The 20,659-nt window shown below is 52.3% G+C and overlaps 8 protein-coding genes across 8 annotated transcripts; 5 read left to right on the top strand and 3 right to left on the bottom strand.

Moving 5' to 3' along the window:
* Positions 1-186: 186 nt before the first annotated feature.
* BDZ99DRAFT_489710 (WD40 repeat-like protein) lies at positions 187-1,541 on the top strand (the record flags this gene model as incomplete). Its single annotated transcript, XM_033723003.1, has 3 exons — positions 187-295; positions 345-383; positions 439-1,541. 3 exons carry the CDS (start codon positions 187-189, stop codon positions 1,539-1,541), a joined length of 1,251 nt encoding a protein of 416 aa, XP_033574272.1.
* Positions 1,542-2,533: 992 nt separating this feature from the next.
* BDZ99DRAFT_465216 (uncharacterized protein) lies at positions 2,534-3,213 on the bottom strand. The gene has a single exon (XM_033720497.1). The coding sequence runs from the start codon at positions 3,020-3,022 to the stop codon at positions 2,810-2,812; it is 213 nt and encodes a 70-aa protein (XP_033574271.1). The 5' UTR covers positions 3,023-3,213; the 3' UTR covers positions 2,534-2,809.
* A 630-nt stretch (positions 3,214-3,843) lies between these two features.
* BDZ99DRAFT_573165 (uncharacterized protein) lies at positions 3,844-5,044 on the bottom strand (the record flags this gene model as incomplete). The annotated part of the gene is made up of 5 exons (XM_033728263.1): positions 3,844-3,975; positions 4,027-4,157; positions 4,232-4,599; positions 4,764-4,972; positions 5,024-5,044. The coding sequence occupies 5 exons, from the start codon at positions 5,042-5,044 to the stop codon at positions 3,844-3,846; spliced, it is 861 nt and encodes a 286-aa protein (XP_033574270.1).
* Positions 5,045-5,471: 427 nt separating this feature from the next.
* BDZ99DRAFT_465214 (uncharacterized protein) lies at positions 5,472-6,031 on the top strand. The gene has a single exon (XM_033720496.1). It carries the CDS (start codon positions 5,510-5,512, stop codon positions 6,005-6,007), a length of 498 nt encoding a protein of 165 aa, XP_033574269.1. The 5' UTR covers positions 5,472-5,509; the 3' UTR covers positions 6,008-6,031.
* A 776-nt stretch (positions 6,032-6,807) lies between these two features.
* On the top strand, positions 6,808-7,378 carry BDZ99DRAFT_364411 (uncharacterized protein; the record flags this gene model as incomplete). The annotated part of the gene is made up of 2 exons (XM_033714725.1): positions 6,808-7,177; positions 7,233-7,378. Coding segments are annotated over 2 exons (516 nt in total), but the record flags the coding sequence as incomplete, so codon positions are not given.
* Positions 7,379-8,034: 656 nt separating this feature from the next.
* On the bottom strand, positions 8,035-12,385 carry BDZ99DRAFT_447658 (citron like protein). Its single transcript, XM_033718025.1, has 5 exons — positions 11,654-12,385; positions 9,461-11,602; positions 8,981-9,408; positions 8,421-8,852; positions 8,035-8,369 (listed from the first exon to the last, which is right to left on the bottom strand). The coding sequence occupies exons 1-5, from the start codon at positions 12,330-12,332 to the stop codon at positions 8,241-8,243; spliced, it is 3,810 nt and encodes a 1,269-aa protein (XP_033574267.1). The 5' UTR covers positions 12,333-12,385; the 3' UTR covers positions 8,035-8,240.
* Positions 12,386-12,890: 505 nt separating this feature from the next.
* On the top strand, positions 12,891-14,122 carry BDZ99DRAFT_573162 (vacuolar ATP synthase-like protein 16 kDa proteolipid subunit). Its single transcript, XM_033728262.1, has 7 exons — positions 12,891-13,027; positions 13,076-13,093; positions 13,147-13,159; positions 13,213-13,295; positions 13,346-13,540; positions 13,589-13,674; positions 13,728-14,122. The coding sequence occupies exons 1-7, from the start codon at positions 12,983-12,985 to the stop codon at positions 13,768-13,770; spliced, it is 483 nt and encodes a 160-aa protein (XP_033574266.1). The 5' UTR covers positions 12,891-12,982; the 3' UTR covers positions 13,771-14,122.
* Positions 14,123-14,644: 522 nt separating this feature from the next.
* On the top strand, positions 14,645-16,673 carry BDZ99DRAFT_77998 (Pkinase-domain-containing protein). Its single transcript, XM_033728896.1, has 7 exons — positions 14,645-15,108; positions 15,165-15,260; positions 15,330-15,454; positions 15,519-15,744; positions 15,794-15,856; positions 15,908-16,013; positions 16,087-16,673. The coding sequence occupies exons 1-7, from the start codon at positions 14,838-14,840 to the stop codon at positions 16,406-16,408; spliced, it is 1,209 nt and encodes a 402-aa protein (XP_033574265.1). The 5' UTR covers positions 14,645-14,837; the 3' UTR covers positions 16,409-16,673.
* The last annotated feature ends 3,986 nt before the right edge of the window (positions 16,674-20,659 follow it).

The following is a 20,659-nucleotide window of genomic DNA, read 5'->3' as shown; positions in this document are numbered from 1 at the left end:
CCTTGGGATTCGCACCGCACTCCGCAGCGTACCTAAACCCACCATGGGTGCAGACTGGACCTCTAAATCGCACCACCTCGCCGGCCTGAAGCTGCCATAACTCACAGCCACCCCGCTGCTACCTAGGTACCCTCTGCCAGCTGCCGCCTCCTCTTCCGTTGTAGCGCATCGAGTCCACTCACCAACATGAATACGCGGCCCGCGATCGATGAGTCCTCCGGACCGGCTGTGTTGTCTGCCGCGTTCAACAGCGACAACAGCTGCTTCTCAGCAGCCCTTGAAAATGGGTTCCGAAGTGAGCTCACCATTCACCCCCAACCCGGCCATGCTGACTTCGCATGCAGTTTTCAATGCAAAGACCTGCGACATGAAATCTGCCAGAGGTGCGTTCCTCAAACCACTTTCAACCAACCCGTCCTTAACGATTCTCCACGATAGATCTCGGAACGGGTATTGGCTGTGCGGAGATGCTGGGTACAACAAAATACATCGCACTGGTTGGCGGGGGGAAACAGCCCAAATTCCCACAAAACAAAGTTAGCATGACTGAGGACTCTGGCGAAGAGTGGCTGCTGGTGCACCGAGAGGCTGACAGGCACAAGGTCATCATCTGGAACGACCAGACCCAAACTGCCGCCCTATCCCTCGAATTCCGGACACCAGTCCAGCGAGTACGCCTTTCGCGCGGCTACATAGTAGTCGTCCTCCTAAACAGCGTCAACCTTTACAAGTTCTCGAGCCCACCTGAGAAGATTGCTATATTCGAAACCACCAACAACCCATTCGGTCTATGTTGTCTGGGTGAGAAGGTGATGTTATTTCCCGGAAGGACCCCAGGCCAAGTGCAGCTGGTGGAGCTAGCAAAGCGCAACGTGAGCATCATACCGGCCCATGGGAACCCGTTGAAGGCATTGGAGTTGAGCAAAGACGGCGAAGTGATAGCCACTGCAAGCGAAACTGGGACACTGCTTCGGATATGGTCAAGCACCAACTGCACTAAGCTCGGTGAATTGCGCCGCGGACTTGATCCGGCAACAATCTTTTCTCTGTCCTTCTCTCCGGACAGCACGCTCTTAGCCGTGACGTCAGATAAATGTACTTTGCATATATTTGATGTTCCCCTTCCTAAACACCTGGAACAAGTATCCGTGGACAGGTCCCGCAACTCTCCCACGCCCTCCGGTACAGACGCAGACACGGGCCCTACGAACAAATGGGGCGTTCTTTCGAAATTACCACTCCTACCGCGAACGTTCTCCGACACGTACAGCTTCGCTAACTGTCCATTTGAGATTGGAGACGAACCGTTGGGCTGGGGTACCGGCAGTCGAGGGGCCAGTAAGTCGCCAACATGGAATGCCCCGATTCCTGGAGTTCCCGGAGGAAGGCCCACGAAAGGCCTTATCGGTTGGCTCAGCAATACATCTCTTCTGGTCATCGGTGCTGGCCACGATGCAAGATGGGAGAAATTTGTTGTAGGCCTGTCCCAAGAAGGGAAACGGGTCGTTTTTAGAGAAGGCTGGAAGAAGTACCTAGACTGAGCGATGATGCTTTAGAATAATAACAGGTTACTCACGCCCAGCTTCCTTCCGCGACCCCTGAATCGCACCTCAGGCGTGAGATTCGCGGCATCAGCGTCTGCAGCGAGTGGAACGATGGAGGTTCTTGTAACCACTACTGGATCACTTATTTGGGCTTCATTAACTGCACCACGCTGGATGGAACCGCCTCGAGTATCAGTGTTAATCAGAATGTCCAGTGCTACTTCTACGACAACGCGAGCTGTGGCCCCGGCGACGACCGTAACTTTCTCATAGTCGATTCCCCAGGCTCGCACAACCTCACATTGATCAGCTAGAATGACAAGCCCGCCAGCTTCAAGTGCTTCTGATAGAGACGCTGGGTGCTAGTGATGGCCTGACAGCGCGGGTGGAGCTTGCTGGGTCTTTTCACTCCTTTTGTTACTTCTTCTGCTTGTTTCATGGATAGCCTGCCCCCTTCCCTAACCAAATTGAACCCTCTTTCACTCCAAGTACAACATCCCAATGTGCACCCAAGCAATCTTTTTTCCTGTTCAGGGAATTGTGCTGCTCATGCTCCAGCCTGAGCTGTGGCTGTGCTAGGGTGAGCGCACCCTAAGCCGAGACTGAGTAGCGTGTTGAAACCCAGTTTTGGGCCCTATATTTGACAGGGAGGGTTGAGACTAGGGTCTTAACCCTGCCTTGGAAGGCCTATTTCTGGGCCCGTAGGCCTGCTAGGTTCTAGTTTTACGTAGGTTATACCAAGGATCTCTAGACTATCTACATATAAGAATACTGTCTTTAAGTACTAGGTAAGAAACCTCTACTTATTGGTTCATCAACACAATCCCTTACGTCCCTACTTGTTAGCTTGTTAACACGATCCATTGGGCGGGTAAGGTTCACTAACTGTCTGTAGCCCGCAGGGCGGACCGACTATTGCCCACACTAGAATCACGCGACTCGGACCATTTTGACCAGACATATTCCTGCTGCGTGATCACACCTTATTTTTGACAACTGCGATCGACAGATGATGGAGGTTCCTGGCTATCGCAATATCACATCCTCTAGCTCTTCAATTGGTTTCCCGACAGCCCTCACAGCTTCTCCGACCATCAACCCCTGAACATCACATTCCCCAACCAGACTCCACGAGCCATCCTCATCATATCTTCCGCACATGTTTTTCTGTCTCAACAAGAACGGCACATCTGCCCCCAGCAGTACATGCACTGTATCCCCAATCTCCGTTGCCGCAGGTCCAACGCCGAAGAAACAATTCTGCGTCACGAAACCTGTCGAATAGACTCCAGGAACTCCTGTGAATTCAGCTTTGACCAGAAGTACTGGAGGGCGATCATTGCCGTAATGCCAATCTTATGGAAGTTGATGGTTGCCTGGCCCCAATGCGCAATTGGTCGTCTCGCTAAGCCAACCTCTTGTATGATCCATGTTCTGGAGAAATATTCGGATTCTGATAGAGACACAAATCGGCCCATTGTGATAAAGGTCCAGAGAGGGTTGGCTTGGAAGAACGCCGTTAGGTGCAACAAGTTTTGGATTGCGTCTTCGACACGCAAGATGTCATTTTGGATAGTATCAAAGGCATCTGCGGCGCATCCTTTTTCATCAGGGCCAAGCTAGACAAAGACTTCTTCGGCGAACCAATGAATGTCTGTCATCAGAGCAACTTGCTTATTCTTCTCCGTGGTGTTGTTTTGATTGATCCAAAGTGCATCTACTCAGACAATCGTACGAGGTCCAGCCTCTTTGCGTATATGCCTGAGGGCTTGTCCAAGATTCTTGCCGATTGTGACTTCATGGCCGTTGCAAATGAAAGGAGTAGAGTCGATTCCCGTTCCCCAGACATAAGAAAGGGCTGCATACCGGGGCCGGTCATTGTGCACCATTTCTCCTCAGAGGCGCGCGCGGCTATCTTGCTCTGAGAAGAGGTGCAAGACTCGGATGGTCTTTTCGCCTTGAACGCGGCTGTATCTATATATCGTCGTGAACATGATTGCGAATGGGTGCCACAAGTCCAGTATCCCTGTTGCGAGCCGTGGTGACCTCCTTCGATGTGCCAGCACATATTGCGCCCCCGTTTGGAACTTTGCACGTGCTTTTGCGAAAGCATGTAGACCGCCTCGCAGGCAATTGAATATCCTTACAGAACTCCAGTCGGATCACAGCAAGGCATGATTTTGAAGCGAAAAGCAGACACCTTCTTTGTAGCCCATATCGCATTTATACATTAATACACCGATGGCCTTCTACCCAACGTCTTCTATTCCTTTGCATACGCCTTATTTTCCCTATACTCTTAGTCTACTATTGGTACCGGATGGCCATACACAACGACATCGATAACATTATGCTCGGTTTGCACGATGACTGATGCAACGCGCGATACAACAAATTCATGCAGCTCTTCGAGTACGTCACCGAAGGCAACCTCGGATCTTAGACACAGAAGTTAATGAGCAGGGTCGACGACGGCTCTTACGTTGCTCTCAACAGGGTATACCGATACGTCATCGCCCCACGCCTTCATATAGCTGAGGACAAACGGATCGCCGCTAGCAGCAAGTGGTCGAAAGGCGATAGGAGTTATCCAAGGGGAGGGCATCCGAGCCCCTGTTCCGAGGGTTTATGAACGTGTTCGTGGAGAGGTCGACGTCGAATCCAATATTTGACGGAGACGAGGATACATTGAATGGCCGAGTGTTGGGCGAGTGCGCCTAGCGCCATGATGAGGACGTGGTCTTGGAGCACAATCTTGCCTTTAATTATGACCCAAATGCATGGTCGCATCGAATCCCTCCCGACTGTTTGAACCCACATGGGCCGACGGATGCAGAGACCTTTCTCAGTGTGGTTGTTATGTTCGATAGGAATAGTGCGGTGGAGATACGAGTGGCCAGAGGAGCGTGTGGATAGGCGGTACGTATATCGCTTGCCCGCAATGTTACCAGCAGCGATGCTAGCGCCCAGGTCTGACTTCATCCGATCTTTGGGTATTATGGGATAGGCTACGAGTCCAATGAGGGTTCCTAGAGACACGCGTTTAACGTTAGCCCTGCGAGGTCCGTAGTCGAGACGTAGCTTGCGTAAGATACTTCTTCCCAGACGGATCGAAATGACTATCGATGAAGAGAGTCCACATTTGTGATGCACAGAACTGGAAGAAGAAACGCAAGCTCGTTCTTCCCAATCATCTCACTCAGAAAGCGGCAGACTTACCCATGCCCATATACTCTCTTGTTCCTTGGCCCGTAACAGATTTCCTCGAGGTACATCATTCGCCTAGCTCTTACTTCTCTCATGTATTTATCTTGATCGGTACTCCTTTGCGGCTCCTCCTCCTCCTTGGACAACAAAAGTCTGGCAATTGCATAGCCGACGCAGACGCAGAAGCCGGCTACGAGCATGCATATGAGGATAATCCAGCCCTATGATCGGAGCTTAGCTACAGAATGCTTGTATGGAAAACGCAGACGTACGGGTGCTACTGCGTAAGCCATTTCATCTCAGTTTTTTTCTCTGACTCCGCGGTGGTGATTAAGCTCAGACGATATAAAGTAGCTAGATAATATAGCAAAGAGTCTAAGAAATTATGCGTCCTACTTCACGATAAGGGATAATGGAATCGCGAAGCGTTCGAGTGTCTGAAAGATTAGTATGAGTATCGCGAGACCTAGATGTGGTGGGCTGAGCCCAGTATATCCGACAACTGATCTATACAGCCTGCTCCGGATGCTCGGAAGGAAAAAGCAAGGGTGTGAGGATCTTGCTACAGATATGCCCACACGCACGTGACTGTTCAATACCCATTCGAAGGACCGGGGTAGAAAAGCCAGAACATATCGACGCAGGCCAATAGTCAAAGAAGAGAGCATGGGTGTTCCGGATGTACGAACAGGCTGACCATTGGCAGCCAGCGTCTTCATGTGGAGGCTGACGTGGCCCCGCGAGGGTCGCATACCCACATGCTGCAGCGGCTATCTAATAATACGCCGGGAACGTATACTATTTGCGAAGTCGCTGTTCGGCGATCGGATTACTGGACGGCTTCTTCCGGCGATGATACGAGTAAACAGCAGAGGACCTGTGACTGTAAATCTGGAGCCTATGCGTTACCGAATCAGCTTCCGATGCGCAAGCAAGTCGATATTGATGGCCACGAGTTTTGGGGTTTTTGTAGATACGGAAACTATTGGGATGAGAATATTGGACAGATACGAGACTGGAATGGGATTTCGACGAGTAATCAGTGTGAGTTGCGCTGGAATCGATGTCACTCGAGGTGCTTTGGTATGCCATGTTCTGGTGGGTTCTCTGCCAGTGCGTGTCATTTGGTCGTGAGAGTTGGTCGTAGTCAGTCCGGTCTGGCGATGGGATGTCGGGTATCCTGGACGCTAGTTCGTTTGCGTCCTAGAAGTGCTAGGCAGGGTTGCAGGGTAGAATGGCAGTCCCACACTGTCTGAGCATGCCCAGAGGACTATCAGGCTTGTTAATGCTATCTTTTACGTTGTTTGAAGGTGTTAGACCCACGTAGCCGTAGACTGCCACTTTATGTTCTGCCAGGTGGTAGATGAACCCCCTCACAGTATTGTTGATCACCATCACTACTCACACACAGTAGATTAAATTATGCACTGAGATATGAGATTGACCCTCATATCTGGTACCGGGGATTGGACTTTTTGAATGCTAGTCCGCAAGTTATGATCTTCTGATTCCCTATTATTTGCCCCGGACCCATGTCATGTCAAAGCTTATCTGGCATCCCTTGCTGAAGTCTCTCTGCAGTCAATAACTAGACATACTCCAGCTTGTTTAGTTCTGGTGATATATAGGCCATACGTTAAGCTCTGTTAAAAGAACTGTTATCGGTGGGTCGCTATACTGAATTCCGCAAACGCAAGAATTATATTCAACCCTTCTTCCGCAAACGTGAAGATAGGTAGCATCTAAGGCAAGATCTCAGAAAACGTTAATCAACATCCGAGATGCGTATTGCGTTCGTTGACTGGACAAGCCGTAACCATGGTTGAAGGTTTCCGACTAAGGACCGCACACCCCGCAGTCTCCCTCTCCAAGCTCATGCAGGTACGGAAAACCATTACCACATTCGCAATGACCTCTCGTGCCGACCCTCGTGCCAGCAACAAAAACACGGTGCTCAGGGATCATAACCATTTTGGGTTAAGAATTCTACAGTTCTGGTAGTCCAACACTCGCATCCCCATTCTGACCTATTTCTCTCCCCCATCACCACCACACCATGCCCCCCGGCATCCTCTGGGTCGCCTCGCGCATCAAAACCCCCACTCTAACCCCCGAAACCTTCTGCGCCTGGTACGAGAACGTGCACATCCACGAAATGACCGCGCTCTCGGGCGTGCCGCGCGCCGCCCGCTACGAAGCCATCCAGCCCGAGCCCTACCCCAACGCACTCTCTTCCGACGCGCCCTGGCTCACCGTCTACGAGATGCCGGACATCGATTTTCGAACGACCAAAGAGTTCCGCGGGCTGGACGGCCAGAGCGAGCCGGCGGCGGAGCTGCTGGAGGGCGTGTTCAAGAAGGCGCGGTTTGACACGCGGTTTTACGAGTGTGTGCAGGTACATGAGAAGGAAGGGGGCGCGAAGAAAGGTATGGCGAGCTACAGAGCAGCCCAAGTGACGGGACCACGGTTTGATTTTCGGAGTGGCTGACGGATGTGTAGGGCCGGCGTCTCTGATTATCTCTGCTGCGTTGACTCCGGCGCCTGGGAAGGAGGATGATTTCGATGCGTGGTATAGGCAGGAGCATCTCCCGCTTATTGGAGAGGGTGCTGGGTATCGGCGTTCGCGACGGTTCAAGTTGGTTAATGCTACTGCTCTTGATGAGTTTAAGAGGATTGAGCCCGAGGTTCCGTCGTATCTTGCCATTCATGAGTTTGATGGCGACGAGCTTCCGATGGATGAGCTTGCGAAAGTGGATGAGACGGAGTGGAGCAAGAAGGTTGTTGGAGAGTTGACCCAGATGGAAGCGGGCTTTTACAAGTTGAAAAGGCAGTATGAAACGGAAAGCGAAGCGAAGCTGTAGGTCGTCTCTTGGGCTCGATGTGTTGCAGTGTAATAGATCTGAAAGTAGTAGTAAATCTACCCCCTCCTCTCGAACGATTGTGTACGAAGCCTGGCGACTACGGAACGTGAATGACATGGCTCATCACAAAAGATCTCATGCTTTCCATTCATCCTTAGACTAGTAGTCTACTTCTCTTCATCACCAATGCTCCTTCCCAGACAGTTCCAACCAGCAGCGCACCCGTAGAGTTACGATGCCCAAATCGCACCGATTGCGCGAAACCAAAGCTAATCTATGCTGCCAAGTTCGGGAAGAATAAATGGCAGCAAGAGAAGCACTACGCCTTAACCAACACTGTTTATACATAGACGCCAATTGCGCACACATAGAAAGAAGAAAACGCTCCACTATGGTACTGCGCGCTTCCTTTCCTGGAAAACGCGAAGAATGAGAAGATTAAGTAGATAGAAAGGCAAGAAGGCAAGACTAGAAGCGTGCACATGCTCTGTCGAAATTCCGTCGAAAAACACCGATTGATACGAAGCGAGAAGACGGAAATGAATAGCGGCACCTGAGCTAGTTGGAAGCAAGCCACGGTAGGGATACCTCGGCACTAGGATGTCAGAACGTAGAAACGCTAGTGGCCTTAGCCTATTCGTGTGTTTTCGATCGACCCCTGTTGTTTATGGACTGGCGGATTCTGATGAGGGCTCTGCCAGAAATCCAAACTCGCGATAACGTCGTTTCCAATTTCGTCCTCATACGCGTATAGTATCTTGCCATGGTCAGTATGGCTGCTCAAATTAGAAGGTGTAGCATAACGTACCTCTCTCGTGGAAGAGTGCAGCATCCGGATATTCTTGGCCGTCAGAATATGCACCAGTACGCCACTTTCCATGTGCCGAATCTCAATAAAGCTTGGCTCAAAGGCCAAGATATATGGATTGAAGATTGCGAAGGCCTGCGGATTACCTTCCCATACAATCTTCCAGTCAGGCCTCGCTCGCCATCCATTTCTATTGACGAACAGAGAGAAGTCTGTGTAGCAGAGCAGGAACTCGCTCGCAAGCCTCTCAATGTGAATGGGTTTAATATTCTCTTTGCGCGCGACGAAGTCAAGCGACGTGTCGGCTTGATCAAGCAGAGACTGCGTTTCCAGGGTCTCGAGACTAACAACTTCGAAGCCACGAGCACAGCCGACGCATAACTTGGAGCGTAGGAAATGAATCGAACTAGACTCTGTAGGAATGTAGAACTCCTGGTATAGATTAGCACGGATTCAGAAGATTGGAGAGGGTCTGGTTGGAGAACGGGGGAAGAGATCATATCAAAGTCGGTTTCAGATGCAGTCTCTACCGGAAGCGTAAGAAAAAAGGGTAGACTAACCTTGTATGGCTTCAGGACATCTTGGCCGCCAGCCAGCATCTTCGCCAAACCAGACTTCTTGGACTTCTTGCCCATATTATCCATGGGCTCGAATACTTTGATGGTGGTTGACAGCGAGGTGGTTTTGACGCAAGCAACAAGCTGCTGGCCCAAGCATACTCCGGCTTTGAAGAAGTTGCAATGACAAATTTTTCTCCCCCGCTTGACCACAGAGGCTTGGCTCTCCTCTGGATCTAGTGCCTCCATGGGGTAGGAGTACAGGGTCTTCTCTGTTAGTACGAGCAAAACTGAATGCTGCTCGAGAACGTCAACTTGAGTAACTGATTTGCAGTCCAAGACCCGCTTTGGCTTGAAAGAGGAGTCCTTTGGCTTGCGATCACAAACGTAGACACCAGAATCAGTTCCTAGGACAAGTTTACGACCACCATCTGCATCCTTATTAGCAAAGTAGCTCAATATCTATGGCCGGTGTTTTCATACCAATCGGAACGCAACAGGTGACCCGCATCGCTGGAGTGAAGAAACCCTCGTTCAAAATGGTCTTGGTGAAGATGTTGCTTCGGTCTTTGAGGTTCTTCTGTTGAGCCTCGATATGCTCCATCCACTTTTGCTGTGAGATCTGGGTACTGCAGAATAGAGTCAATTCATATCCGCCCTTTCCCAGATGCTTAAAGGTGATTGGATATCCCTGTGCCTTTGCCGCATCTCCCTTGGGGGTGTTCGAAGTCATTGACTTTGTGCCCGGTAATAAGTTTGACGACGGTCTCTTCGTTATGCCCATTTTGGGCATAAACTCCTCCATCTGTGTAATGACAAGCAGCTCGAGCGGAATAGGCTTCTTATATACCTTGTGCTCTTCGCGCTTGTTGACCAACTTCACCCTGACAAGGAGGACTGCGTGATCGAAAAGATAGCAGGTGATGTCTCCAGTGTTGTCCGTTGGGTTCTTCTTCAAGGTGCCTTTGAAGACAAGCTGGCGGTTCTCCTCGGTCAGCTTGAGGTCCACATACTCCCCTGGGCGGAACTTGAGGTCTCTGTTGAGTTGCATAAGGTTGAAGTGGTTCTCTGCTTTGCCGGATTCCTCGTTCACCTTTGAAAGGATGCCCTTGATCATGGCAACGGCTTTTGGGATATCCTGCTTGTCCGGATTGTCTTCTGCTGTGCACTTCAATATGGCCTCTAGCAGCAGAGGGTATCGTGCTAATCGCGTGGTTGGCTTAGTGAGGTATCCGTTGAGTTCTAGCTTTCTCGACTCCCTCATCCTCTCAACCTGATCTACGAATTTAGAGAAATTTACGTTCGTTCGCTTCTCATGCTCAAACTCGTATTTCCCGAAGAGTTGGTTCGCGCCGTACTTGATGAAAGGACTAAAGTGAGGCACGTATTCCAGGAAAATATCTCCGACATTGCGGACTACAGGGTTCTGCTGTTGGCGTCGCGTTAGAGATTCCGCGAGCCTCGAATTGACCATGTAGACTTCTTGACAGTTGGAAAATACAGTCCGGACAAACTTTTCTCGTCGGTGTTCCGGAATCGGCGATCCAACGGCTTGGCGAAGCGGCTTCATCCAGAAGTCACGAAGGTACTCTAGATCCTTGACGAAGTCCCGCTCGGTGTACATCAGCTCGGAAATGACCTCCTGGCGCTTCTTCTCTTTGTCGTTGACGCTGTCTGCGACTTCTTTCGATACGGTGTTGATCCAAAGCTTTTGCTCATCATCTTTGTCATCGTGCAAGCTCGTACGTGATTCTTCCCGTTTCAGACCTAGCTGTGGTTTCATGTTTAGTCTAGCCTGCTGTTCCAGTCGACGAGGGCAGGCGATGGAGTAGCAAAGTCGGTGGCTTGTGCAAGTTGGCGAATAACATTCGGTGAGAAGAGTAAACACGCCGTTGACCTCCGTGGTATCTTCGAGCAGAGTTTCCCGGAACTGGTATACCTCGTTGTTGGAATCTCGTAGTCTGTGGGCATATGTGACATCATGGAAGAACTTTTGCGCGTCCAAGGACCTGCCTAAGAGTAGCGCCAGATTACGATCCGTGGTCTTGATGATGAACGATATGAGGTCTACGGCTTCTGCTCCCGTGAAAGCACTCTTGTAAACCAGGCCGTCCTTCTCCTTTTCATAGAGGCCGATGCGGTCTCTGAATATTTCAGCGACGCGAGACAATAGCGCAGGATACACCAAGGGGGCTCGGCGCTGCGCGACCATCATAGCTTGCTGCTGCATTGCTGTAGTCGGTGTTCTAGAAGCACTCGAGGGGTTTGACCTCAAGGTCATGGAGTCACTTCGTTCAGAAGGTGAAGGCACAATGGTAGAGGCCATGGACATGGTTCGGCCGGGAAAACTGCCTTGGCTCGTACTCCTAGTCTTGCTTCCAGGCCCAACATTGATTGGAGGCGGAGAACCAGCTGGAACTTTATCTACCGCGGAGCCATCTTGTCCTCCTGATTCTCTACGCCGGTTCGGTATTATACGCCCGCTCATCGTTTGCGCGTACTCGCTGTCTCTAGCATATGAGGACATGGACATCGTCCGTTCGTCAGGGCGCTCAGGCACAACTCGCCCCTGTGCGGTTGTCCTTGCAAGATGGTTCATATACGGTTGCTGTCGAAAAGCCTGAGCTGGATTAGTAACTCTCGCCGTAGAAGAATCCTGGTTACGCGTTGCTGAACCCACCGGGCTTTCGTAGCCTCTCCCACTGGGAGCGTGAAATTGAGGACGAGATCCCACGGCCATGGATTGCGATCGATACTGATCAGAGTTCAAAGCAGGGGCAGAAGGGGGTGGTATGCCACCACTTGGGTATCGGTTAGGAACTGGCTTGTTGAATGGCGGCGCTCCCGGAGGTGCCATGCGCGAGTCTAGTCGCTGAGGCTGTCCATAGGGCTGACGCTCTGGACGTAAAGGCTGTGGGAGATATTGCGGCTGGGGCTGGCGCTGTTGTGCGGGAATTCCGGCACCATCCGAGTGTCGCTGTGGTGGGGGCCCATAGCCATTCATGGAGGTTCGGCTTTCGTGATCTGGGGGCGGCTGATTGTATTGACCAGAGGGATTGGCATACCCATACTGGGGCCGCTGGTCGTAGCCGTTTGGCGGTTGTTGCCGTGGAGGGTTACCGTTCATGGGCTGTCTCATGGGCGGCGCTCTTCCCATCATGTCGCTGGACATGGTCTGGGCCCGGTCGACAGGCCGCATAGGCGGCTGGGAAGTCATGGTCTGGGACCGGCCTGGCGGTGGAGGACCGAATATATCATTGAATACTCTGTCCCTGGCGGGACCTGGCGTCTGGCCACCATAATTCCCTGGAGGTCGTGCATATTCTCTCCCCTGCTGGGTGCCGTAGTCCGCCATCCAGACTGATTCTCTCAGTACAGCGGCAGAAGGGCAACCCGCATCCGCTCAAGTCACTGCTGGGTAGGTGAGGTACGTTGTTGTGGGAGTGGGGCGTGATGCTCGCGGGGACCGAGGATGGGTATTGAGGAGGTCACAATCGCTCCACACGGCCGTCAACAGCCGGTGGGTGTCGTGGCTGTGAGAGTTTGTGCCTGTGAAGGATCAAACAGGGTGCTAGGACGGGCGTAGGGTCCGAAGAATGGATATGTGGGAGCAGTGAGGATGGAGGAGTGGGTTGGGTGCGGAGAGCGGCCGGCCCAGCGAGAGGGTCAGGCGGCGCAGGAAGTTCGGGTCTGTCGCTCCGGGAGGGTGGGTAGAAGGCGATAGGATCTGGGAGGTAGGGCGTGCTGTCCGGGCGGATACTGAGGTAGAATGGGAGTTTGCGTGTGTCGGAGCCCAGACAGGTGGAGAATCAGACAGTTGGGAGTTCAGAGCCCAGTCTGCGAATGGCTAGAATGCATTTGGCCCGCGCTAGCCCCGGCCCGCATCTTCTGTCTCGCGGACGTCGTCTATCACAGCTCATCGATCATTCACGCTCCAAACAGCCTTGAACATCAGCTTGTACCAATTATCCAGTGACCGCGCTCTTTACCCCCCAGACTGCCGCTATGGAGAACGAGCTGGCTCCGAAGTATGCGCCGTTCTTCGGCATGGTGAGTACCCTGTGTCAATCATGAAGTAGCTCCAGCTAACATCTGCAGGCTGGTGTTGCATTTGCTGTAGGTCTTCTATTCCCACTGAAAGCCTAGGATGCTCACGCAGTGCTTGCTAGATGATCTTCGGATGTTCGTCACCACCACCGCCCTCCGCAAAAAGCAACACTGACCAGCTATCTCAGGCGTTGGGGCAGCATATGGAACGGCGAAGTCAGGGATGGGCATTGCGGGCGTTGGTGTCTACAGGCCCGACCTGATAATGAAGGTAGCAGCCCCACTGCTCCGTGAACGACTTGCGACTGACGTATCTCGAAGTCCCTCATCCCCGTCGTCATGTCCGGTATCCTCGCAGTCTACGCCCTAGTGATATCGGTCCTCATCGCGAACGACCTGAAGCCGCCGCCGAAGAACTACAGTTTATTTGCCGGGTTCATGCATCTGTCCGCGGGGCTGTCGGTTGGTCTGACCGGCATGGCGGCAGGGTACGCTATTGGAATTGTGGGAGATACGGTCCGTTGTCACCTTGTGAGGGAATAGGCAGCACGCTAACGTCGTAAGGGTGTGCGAGCATTTATGCGACAGTCGAGGATTTTCGTGGGCATGGTGCTGATTCTGATTTTCGCTGAAGTCCTAGGTCTTTATGGGTAGGTCACAGAAGCTCTTCCATGCTTGGAGTTTGGGACTGACAGGCTTGTAGACTGATTGTAGCACTCATCCTCAACACACGCAGCTCAGGATAAGGAGAGGGTGGAGCTGTACCATAGGTCTCTTTGGTTCGACTGTATATTAGAGGAGTCTGGAACGGCGGTGCGGATTGGGCTGCACATCAGTTGAGAGGGCACTATCATATGGGTCACGTGAGCGAGAGCAACATGAGCAGAACTGAAAGCACTCTCTCTTTCTAGTCCCTGCTCATAAGCTAGTGTATACTTGCTCTGGACTACCTAGTTCGGGCTTTTGGAAACGTATCGAGTCACTTCAAATAATTGTATGTATAGATATGAAAGAAGGGACTGGTGATCTGAATGTGCCATCTGCCTGACCTGTCAACCGACATGTACATACGGAATTTAGTAGAGCTTTTCAAGGCACTGTTCTTTTATTATATGAAAGCACCTGGCCAGCACAGCTCGAAACAACGGTTCCGCTGTTCTGCCGCTAGCTGCTAGCTCGTACACCTGTCACCTCTCCGCAGCGGCCCACGGATTTGATTCACGGACGCGATCGTGGCGCTGTCAAACTAAGACGATGCAGTCGTGACGTGCATCAGAAGCCGGCCTCTTCGTCCCACGCCGAGTCCCGCAAAGCATTGAATGCTGAGGGTGAATGAAGCTCCAGATGCTGGACACCTCGACAGTTCTCGACGCCCCATTCCTCCATCCAACTCTCCATGAATCCCGCGAGCGCTACACGGATTGCACAATCTCTCCAACAACTCGCGGTCCACGACGGTTTCAGGCTGCTTCGGGCGTGCCGATAGTGAATGCATGCAGCCTCATCCTCTCCTGGCTCCCGCGCCGCCAGCCCCAAGCGTCACCGGCGCCCAACCGGCCTGCAACCCCGCTGACCTCGCTCGCCGTGCCTCTCCCGGCTTGCTCGTAGTTGTCGACGTCTGACGTGCCGGACTTCCTCCAGGCTCTCTCCAACCACACATGCCTGGGCCCTGATCCACGGCTGAATGCGACTTCTCTCGCGCGCGCAGGCCTCTCCCACACGCCGCCTCCCGGCGGAAGCCATGACCTAGCCGCAAGGCAATTGCACTCCGCCTGCCCTGCGCCCGCCGCGCTCGCCGCGCCCGCTGCCCCCGATGGCTTCGGCCGCTGTGCACAAGCTGCTCCACCATGAGCGCTCGCATCCCGACGACCAGCGCGACGAGTCGCCCCAGCCCGATCCCCACGAGTTGGACGCCATGGAGCGCGTCCGCGACGACGAGAAGCGCATGCTGTCACAGTGGGAGGACACCAAGCGCCCCCTGAGCCCGACCCAGATGCACGGGGATGCCAGCCGCAAGATAGTCGGGCACTCGTCGCGAGTCCTGCGCCAGCAAGACTTCGAGCTCATCAAGACGCTGGGAACCGGTAGGGTGCACCAATACTAGGAGACGGCCGTTGCTGACATGGACCGCGATGCGCAGGCACTTTTGCGCGAGTATGGCTCGTAAGCCTCGCGAGCCCCAAGGACGGCGCTGCAACCAAAGTCTTTGCGCTGAAGATTTTGCGGAAAGTCGACGGTACGTAGAGACTCGATCGCTGCACGGCGGCAACCTGCAGCGCCCGCTAACCCGCGCGTGTCTTTTCAGTCATTCGACTGAAACAGGTCGAGCACGTCCGCAACGAACGAAATGTGCTTGCGAGAGTAGCAGGACACCCTTTCATCACGACTATGGTGGCCAGCTTCCAGGACCACGATTCTCTCTACATGCTTGTAAGCGACCCGCTGCATCGCAACATCTGCGACATCAACTGCTGACACAGTGCGTGCTACACAGCTCGACTATTGCCCTGGAGGCGAAGTCTTTAGTTACCTACGAAGAGCTCGACGTTTCAATGAGCCAACATCCCAATTCTACGCCGCCGAGATCGTTCTCATTCTGGAGTTCTTGCACGAGAGTGAAGGAGTCGCATATCGGGATCTAAAGCCGGAGAATATATTGATAGACGCCCAGGGACATTTGAAACTGGTAGATTTTGGATTTGCGAAGAAGGTTGACAACAGTAGGTGTTTGTGGCTGCATTGGCTGCGTTTAGGGCTTATGATCCGCAGGGGAAACATACACGCTGTGTGGAACGCCAGAGTATCTCGCGCCGGAAGTCATTAGAAACACTGGTATGTTGATACCAGAGCACAATTGAGACCGAAAACACTAATCGATTCTAGGACATGGCTGCGCGGTCGATTGGTGGGCCTTTGGCATTCTAGTTTACGAATTCTTAGTCGGACAGCCACCGTTCTGGGACCAAAATCCCATGAAGATCTACGAGCAGTAAGCCACCACTTCCCCCCTCTCATTGCAGCGCATAAATCTCGGAACACTTTCTCACTCACACCTCCCACAGAATCGTAGAAGGCCGTGTGCGCTACCCCTCTGCCATGTCCGCCGACGCGCGCGACCTCATCGCCGGCCTCTGCACCGTCGACACCTCCAAACGGCTCGGCAACATCCAAGGTGGCGCTAGAACTGTGAAGGAGCACCCCTGGTTTCGCAACATCGACTGGGATGCGCTCTACCACCGCCGCGTCCAAGGCCCAATCGTGCCGCATCTCCGCGGGCCCGCCGACACACGCAACTTCGACGAGTACGAGCCGGAGCCGGAGGGGCGGGAGGAATACTCGGCCGATATGCGCGATAGATGGGATGAGTGCTTCAAAGATTTCTAGACTGGTTAGTGCAGGGGCTTTTGGATCGGGGGTCCCTTGGAGATTCATTGCAGCGTCTTTGGGAAGAAGGAACGGCGGGATGTTGCAAGGCAGAGGGGCTGTTATTCATCGCTAGGGACTGTCTTCGGCGCAACTTGAGGGTTGGGGTGGTTTTAACGTGTTGATGGTGTGAATGGCATTACGATACCTGGATGTACAGTTCATATTTTGAATAGGGCTTCTGGGCTTGTATATTAGTACTTTTGCATATTTTTTGATTCATTCGGATTTAGGCATCGTGCAAGTCTCTCATACAAAGCCTCGTCATAGAAAAATTCGTGCACTCGTTTGCCGCTGCATGAGGAGCTTCGGAGTATTTTCTGCATTCCGAATAAGAGAGAGGTTGGGTATTTTGGACAACTGGTAAACTCGCGAGGCGACTCCAGACAGTGTCAACAGCGTGTACGCAGATTGGAAGTGTATTTGCTGCCCCAGTTTCTGTGAGTACGTTGGAGCCCTACAGGCAGTGGCAGGAAAGTGTACGGATATCTATGGCAAGGCATTGTTCAGCGCAGCGTCATCACATAAACTATTCAAAGAGTAGTTCAATCGAAGAAAACAGGACACCAGATTCACGAAGAGAACTACTGTACAGTCAAATCCCGGATTTTCTCAATCCGGTGCTGAAGCTCTCCATCAGTATACGACAGTCTCCAAAACAGTACCGATTAGGCGCTGATTGAGAACTGTTCCTTTACGTACACTTGCAGAGAATAGAAGCCCGGAAAATCCGACGCCATCGCAAATGGGACAAAGAACCAGTAGAAATCAAGGGAAATTCGAGAAAAGAAAACAAAGAAATCAGTAGTACAGTGTCTGATCGAGGCCAGCCCAACTCTCCGCGCTCTGGATGACCATGGCACTAAAGCGAGCCAGATTCTCGCTGAAGATGGACTCGCCGACGTCGTAGCTGATGGGGATGACGCCCAGGAAGTGACGACCGCTGCCGAAAGCGCCGTTGCGGCCCATGGAAGGCGTGTTGCTGTACTTCCACTCGCGAAGAGAGCGGTGGAGGTAGAGGCAAAGCATGAGGAGGAACAGGGAGAGCCATTGGAAGATGTGCTTGGTGGAGGGCATCCGGGACTCGACGATAGGAGGGTCGTTGATGATGGTGTACAAGGCTGATTCTCCGAGCTGCTGGATCGGAGCCTGGGCGGGAGTCTTAGTGATAGGAGGGGCCGCAGACGCATCGATCGGAGCCGCGTTGATGGTAGTCGTGATGTCTGACTGCTGGAACTGCGGAGCCACGGGTTCGACGGAAGGAATGTCAATCTCGTTGATCTCGCTCATGGATATGACGGGAACGGGAGCGATGATGGGCGACATGCCAATGCTCCTAACTAGGGTAGCTTGAGGTTCGACGGGAACAATCTCAATTTCTTTGATCTCGCTCATGGAGAGGACAGGAGTGGGGACGATGATGGGCGACATGCCAATGCTCCTAACCAGGGTAGGTTGAGGTTCGACGGGAACAATCTCAATCTCTTTGATCTCGCTCATGGACAGGACAGGAGTGGGGCGGATGATGGGCGACGTGCCAATGCTCCTAACAGGGGTCTGCGTAAGGATTGGGACTTGAGGTTCGATGGGTGCTTCGTCGACAAAGGTCTTGAAAATGAAGCTGAATTGCTCAGGCTCTTCTTCATCAAGAGACTCGCCGGTCTCATTTAGCTCATCTTCCAGTGATTCTTGAGTCGTGAAGCCAGTGTTCTCGAGGTTTGTGCCCATAGCCTTCTCCAGCTGAGCGTGCAACTCGCGAATTCGTTCGTCCTTAGTAGCGAGTTCGCCGTCCTTAGCCGTGAGCTCATCGTCCTTCGCCTTCAATCTGGCGTCCAGGGATTTGTCGGCAGTCCTGACTTTCTGAAGATCGGTCTCGAGGCGTGAGATGCTGGCGCCCTTGGCAATGATGTCGGTGTTTTTTGCTTCCAGATCCTTCTTCAGTTGCTTGACATCGGCCTCCAGCTCGGCGATCATGGCGTTCGCATTTGGCAGTTCGTTAGCTGAGGCCTTAAGAGTTTCCATCGCGGTCTGGTTCTCGTCAAATTCACGCTGGAGGCTTTCGAGCTTTTCCTCGGACTCGTCGTAATCGGTCTCCCAACTGCTGATGGCCTCGTCTTTAGTCTTGATATCGGCCTCAAGTTCGGTGATGTCGGCATTGAGAGTGGCGATGGTCTCGTTTGCGTCATTATATTCGGCGGTTTTGTTGTCCAAGTCCTGAGTTTTGCGCTTAAGTTCTTCCTCAAGCGTGGAGATTTGCGTGGAAAGCGTGTCGTTGGCGGTGGTCTTGGCGGCGATTTCGAGGGCCTGGTCGTTGATGGTGTTTTTCGACGCGGCAAGCTGGACGTCTCTCTCCTTGACAGTGGCATCCGCCTTGTCCTTCTGGTCCCCTACACGCTTGGCCTCGCCCTCCAGCCACTCGACATGCTCTTCCAGGCCCGAATTGGCGGTCTTCAAGCGTTCGATTTCCTTCTCCATGTCGGAGACTTTGTTTTGCGCAGCCTTGGACTCCTGGTAATAGAGATTGGTGGTGTTTTGCAGGTCGGCGCGAAGCCTTTTCTCGCCTTCAAGCTGCTGTCTGAGGTCCCCCAGCTCGTTGTTCGTGCGGACGTTATGCTCAAATTGAAAGGTGAAAGGCGGCGGGCCCGCCCGCCGGTCTTGGTTAGGGTCTGCCATGTTCAGACACGTGACAGTATACTAAGAGGAGAGGAAAATGAAAGAAATCTTGCGTACTAGGAATTGAAGAAGGAAGAAGAAGCTGAGATCAGGAGTGGTAGAAGATGATATACACTACAGGGCCTATTCAAGACAATAGTTATTCAGCACAATAGGATTCATATCTTCACCGTGATCCTATTGTCGGCCTGCACAATACTTCCGAAGTCGGCCCGAACAGCTGTAAATGGTAGGTCACGTGATAATTCTCACCAACCCACCTGAAAAAAGTAGCACACTTACCAAGCACTGTACCTCCTGTCTACACCTGCCTGCCACCATTTGAGGTGCTTCAACGAGTTTCCACATAGCCCACGATGAAAGGTTTCTGTCTCCTTTCAACTCCTGAAAATGCATTGACGCGCCTCAAACAGTGGCAGACAGGTGTAACGAGACAGCTTGACATCCCATCTAAGGTGCGTCCCTGCCTAGCGAGAAACCCTATATGGCGAGAAAATCAATAGGTACATTAACTTTAGGCAACTCAAACTCTATGCACACACTAATATTTCCTACAGTTCTATATAAGTCGTGTACTATGGCCACTACTAAATACTTAGAACACCTCCCACTTAAAAAATTACATTCGCATCGTCACCTTTATGCCTAATTTGCAGAGAGCCTTCTTTCATAGCGTATTAGAATTCCTTCGCCACAGCACCCCTTTCAAGCTCTTATCACTCCTGATGTTTATAAGAGGGCCTTATCTGAGCCTTAAAGCCTTATTACCATACTAGGAGGAGTCATTAGCCTTGTGGCTGCTATCGCATGCAAATTCATGCAGAGTCGCCATATCAATTGGTACCTCCAACCGAAGAGATCACTAATCCTGGCTAGTGCAAAACAGCCCATATAATCGTTACTGTGTAACTTACAGTGGCTGTTAGACCTGTGGCTGTGCACAGTCTTGGCAAGCAGACCTCAGCCGTGCACTCAGCCTCGGGCATAACGTAATCCGCATGCAAGCTGGCCACGCATGCATCCTGGCCACCCCATCAACACGCGACGCGTGATACAACTACAACCTCAATGCCTCCACCACAACGACGAGCAGACCCCTCTAAAGAGGGCAGAATTTATCTGGCTATCCAAGCGCACAAGCAAGGCCAATTTAGAAGTTTTCGAAAGGCCACTAGCACGTACGACGTGCCCCGAAGCACCGCACAGCTACGCGTCAAGGGCATCAAGCCAAAACGCGATTCTATTTCACCAAATCGCCGTCTCACGCCTGCATAAGAAGAGAGCCTCAAGCAATGGATTATATCGATGGATCAACGCGGAATGCCACCTAAGATCGCAATCGTACGGCAGATAGCTGGCCTGCTAGCTGCCTAGCGTGCTGGGCCTGGCATACAACAATCTATTAGCGAAAAATAGGTTTCCAACTATATTAAGCGCTATCCCTTAACCTGTCGATTAAGGCGCAACGCTCGGGCCACTTTTTGTAGCCAATCAGATGCACCGCATCGGCCCCTGAGTATGAGAGCTACGGAGAGATGA

The sequence above is a fragment of the Mytilinidion resinicola genome (assembly GCF_010093595.1).
Source record: "Mytilinidion resinicola strain CBS 304.34 unplaced genomic scaffold BDZ99scaffold_14, whole genome shotgun sequence".
In the NCBI taxonomy this organism is placed as follows: domain Eukaryota; kingdom Fungi; phylum Ascomycota; class Dothideomycetes; order Mytilinidiales; family Mytilinidiaceae; genus Mytilinidion; species Mytilinidion resinicola.
The sequence above is the reverse complement of the archived record's forward strand: the minus strand, read 5'-3'. Positions and strand labels throughout refer to the sequence as shown.

Coding starts and splice junctions, on each gene's coding strand:
- BDZ99DRAFT_77998 (XM_033728896.1), top strand. CDS start 14,838: ATGGCTTCGGCCGCTGTGCACAAGCTGCTCCACCATGAGCGCTCGCAT. Junction 15,109..15,164: donor CATCAAGACGCTGGGAACCG/GTAGGGTGCACC, acceptor CGCGATGCGCAG/GCACTTTTGCGCGAGTATGG. Junction 15,745..15,793: donor TGCGAAGAAGGTTGACAACA/GTAGGTGTTTGT, acceptor TATGATCCGCAG/GGGAAACATACACGCTGTGT.
- BDZ99DRAFT_447658 (XM_033718025.1), bottom strand. CDS start 12,332: ATGGCGGACTACGGCACCCAGCAGGGGAGAGAATATGCACGACCTCCA. Junction 11,603..11,653: donor AGGCTACGAAAGCCCGGTGG/GTTCAGCAACGC, acceptor TTACTAATCCAG/CTCAGGCTTTTCGACAGCAA. Junction 9,409..9,460: donor CACCTGTTGCGTTCCGATTG/GTATGAAAACAC, acceptor ATAAGGATGCAG/ATGGTGGTCGTAAACTTGTC.
- BDZ99DRAFT_573162 (XM_033728262.1), top strand. CDS start 12,983: ATGGAGAACGAGCTGGCTCCGAAGTATGCGCCGTTCTTCGGCATG. Junction 13,296..13,345: donor GGCCCGACCTGATAATGAAG/GTAGCAGCCCCA, acceptor CGTATCTCGAAG/TCCCTCATCCCCGTCGTCAT. Junction 13,541..13,588: donor TTGGAATTGTGGGAGATACG/GTCCGTTGTCAC, acceptor TAACGTCGTAAG/GGTGTGCGAGCATTTATGCG.
- BDZ99DRAFT_465216 (XM_033720497.1), bottom strand. CDS start 3,022: ATGGGCCGATTTGTGTCTCTATCAGAATCCGAATATTTCTCCAGAACA.
- BDZ99DRAFT_465214 (XM_033720496.1), top strand. CDS start 5,510: ATGCTGCAGCGGCTATCTAATAATACGCCGGGAACGTATACTATTTGC.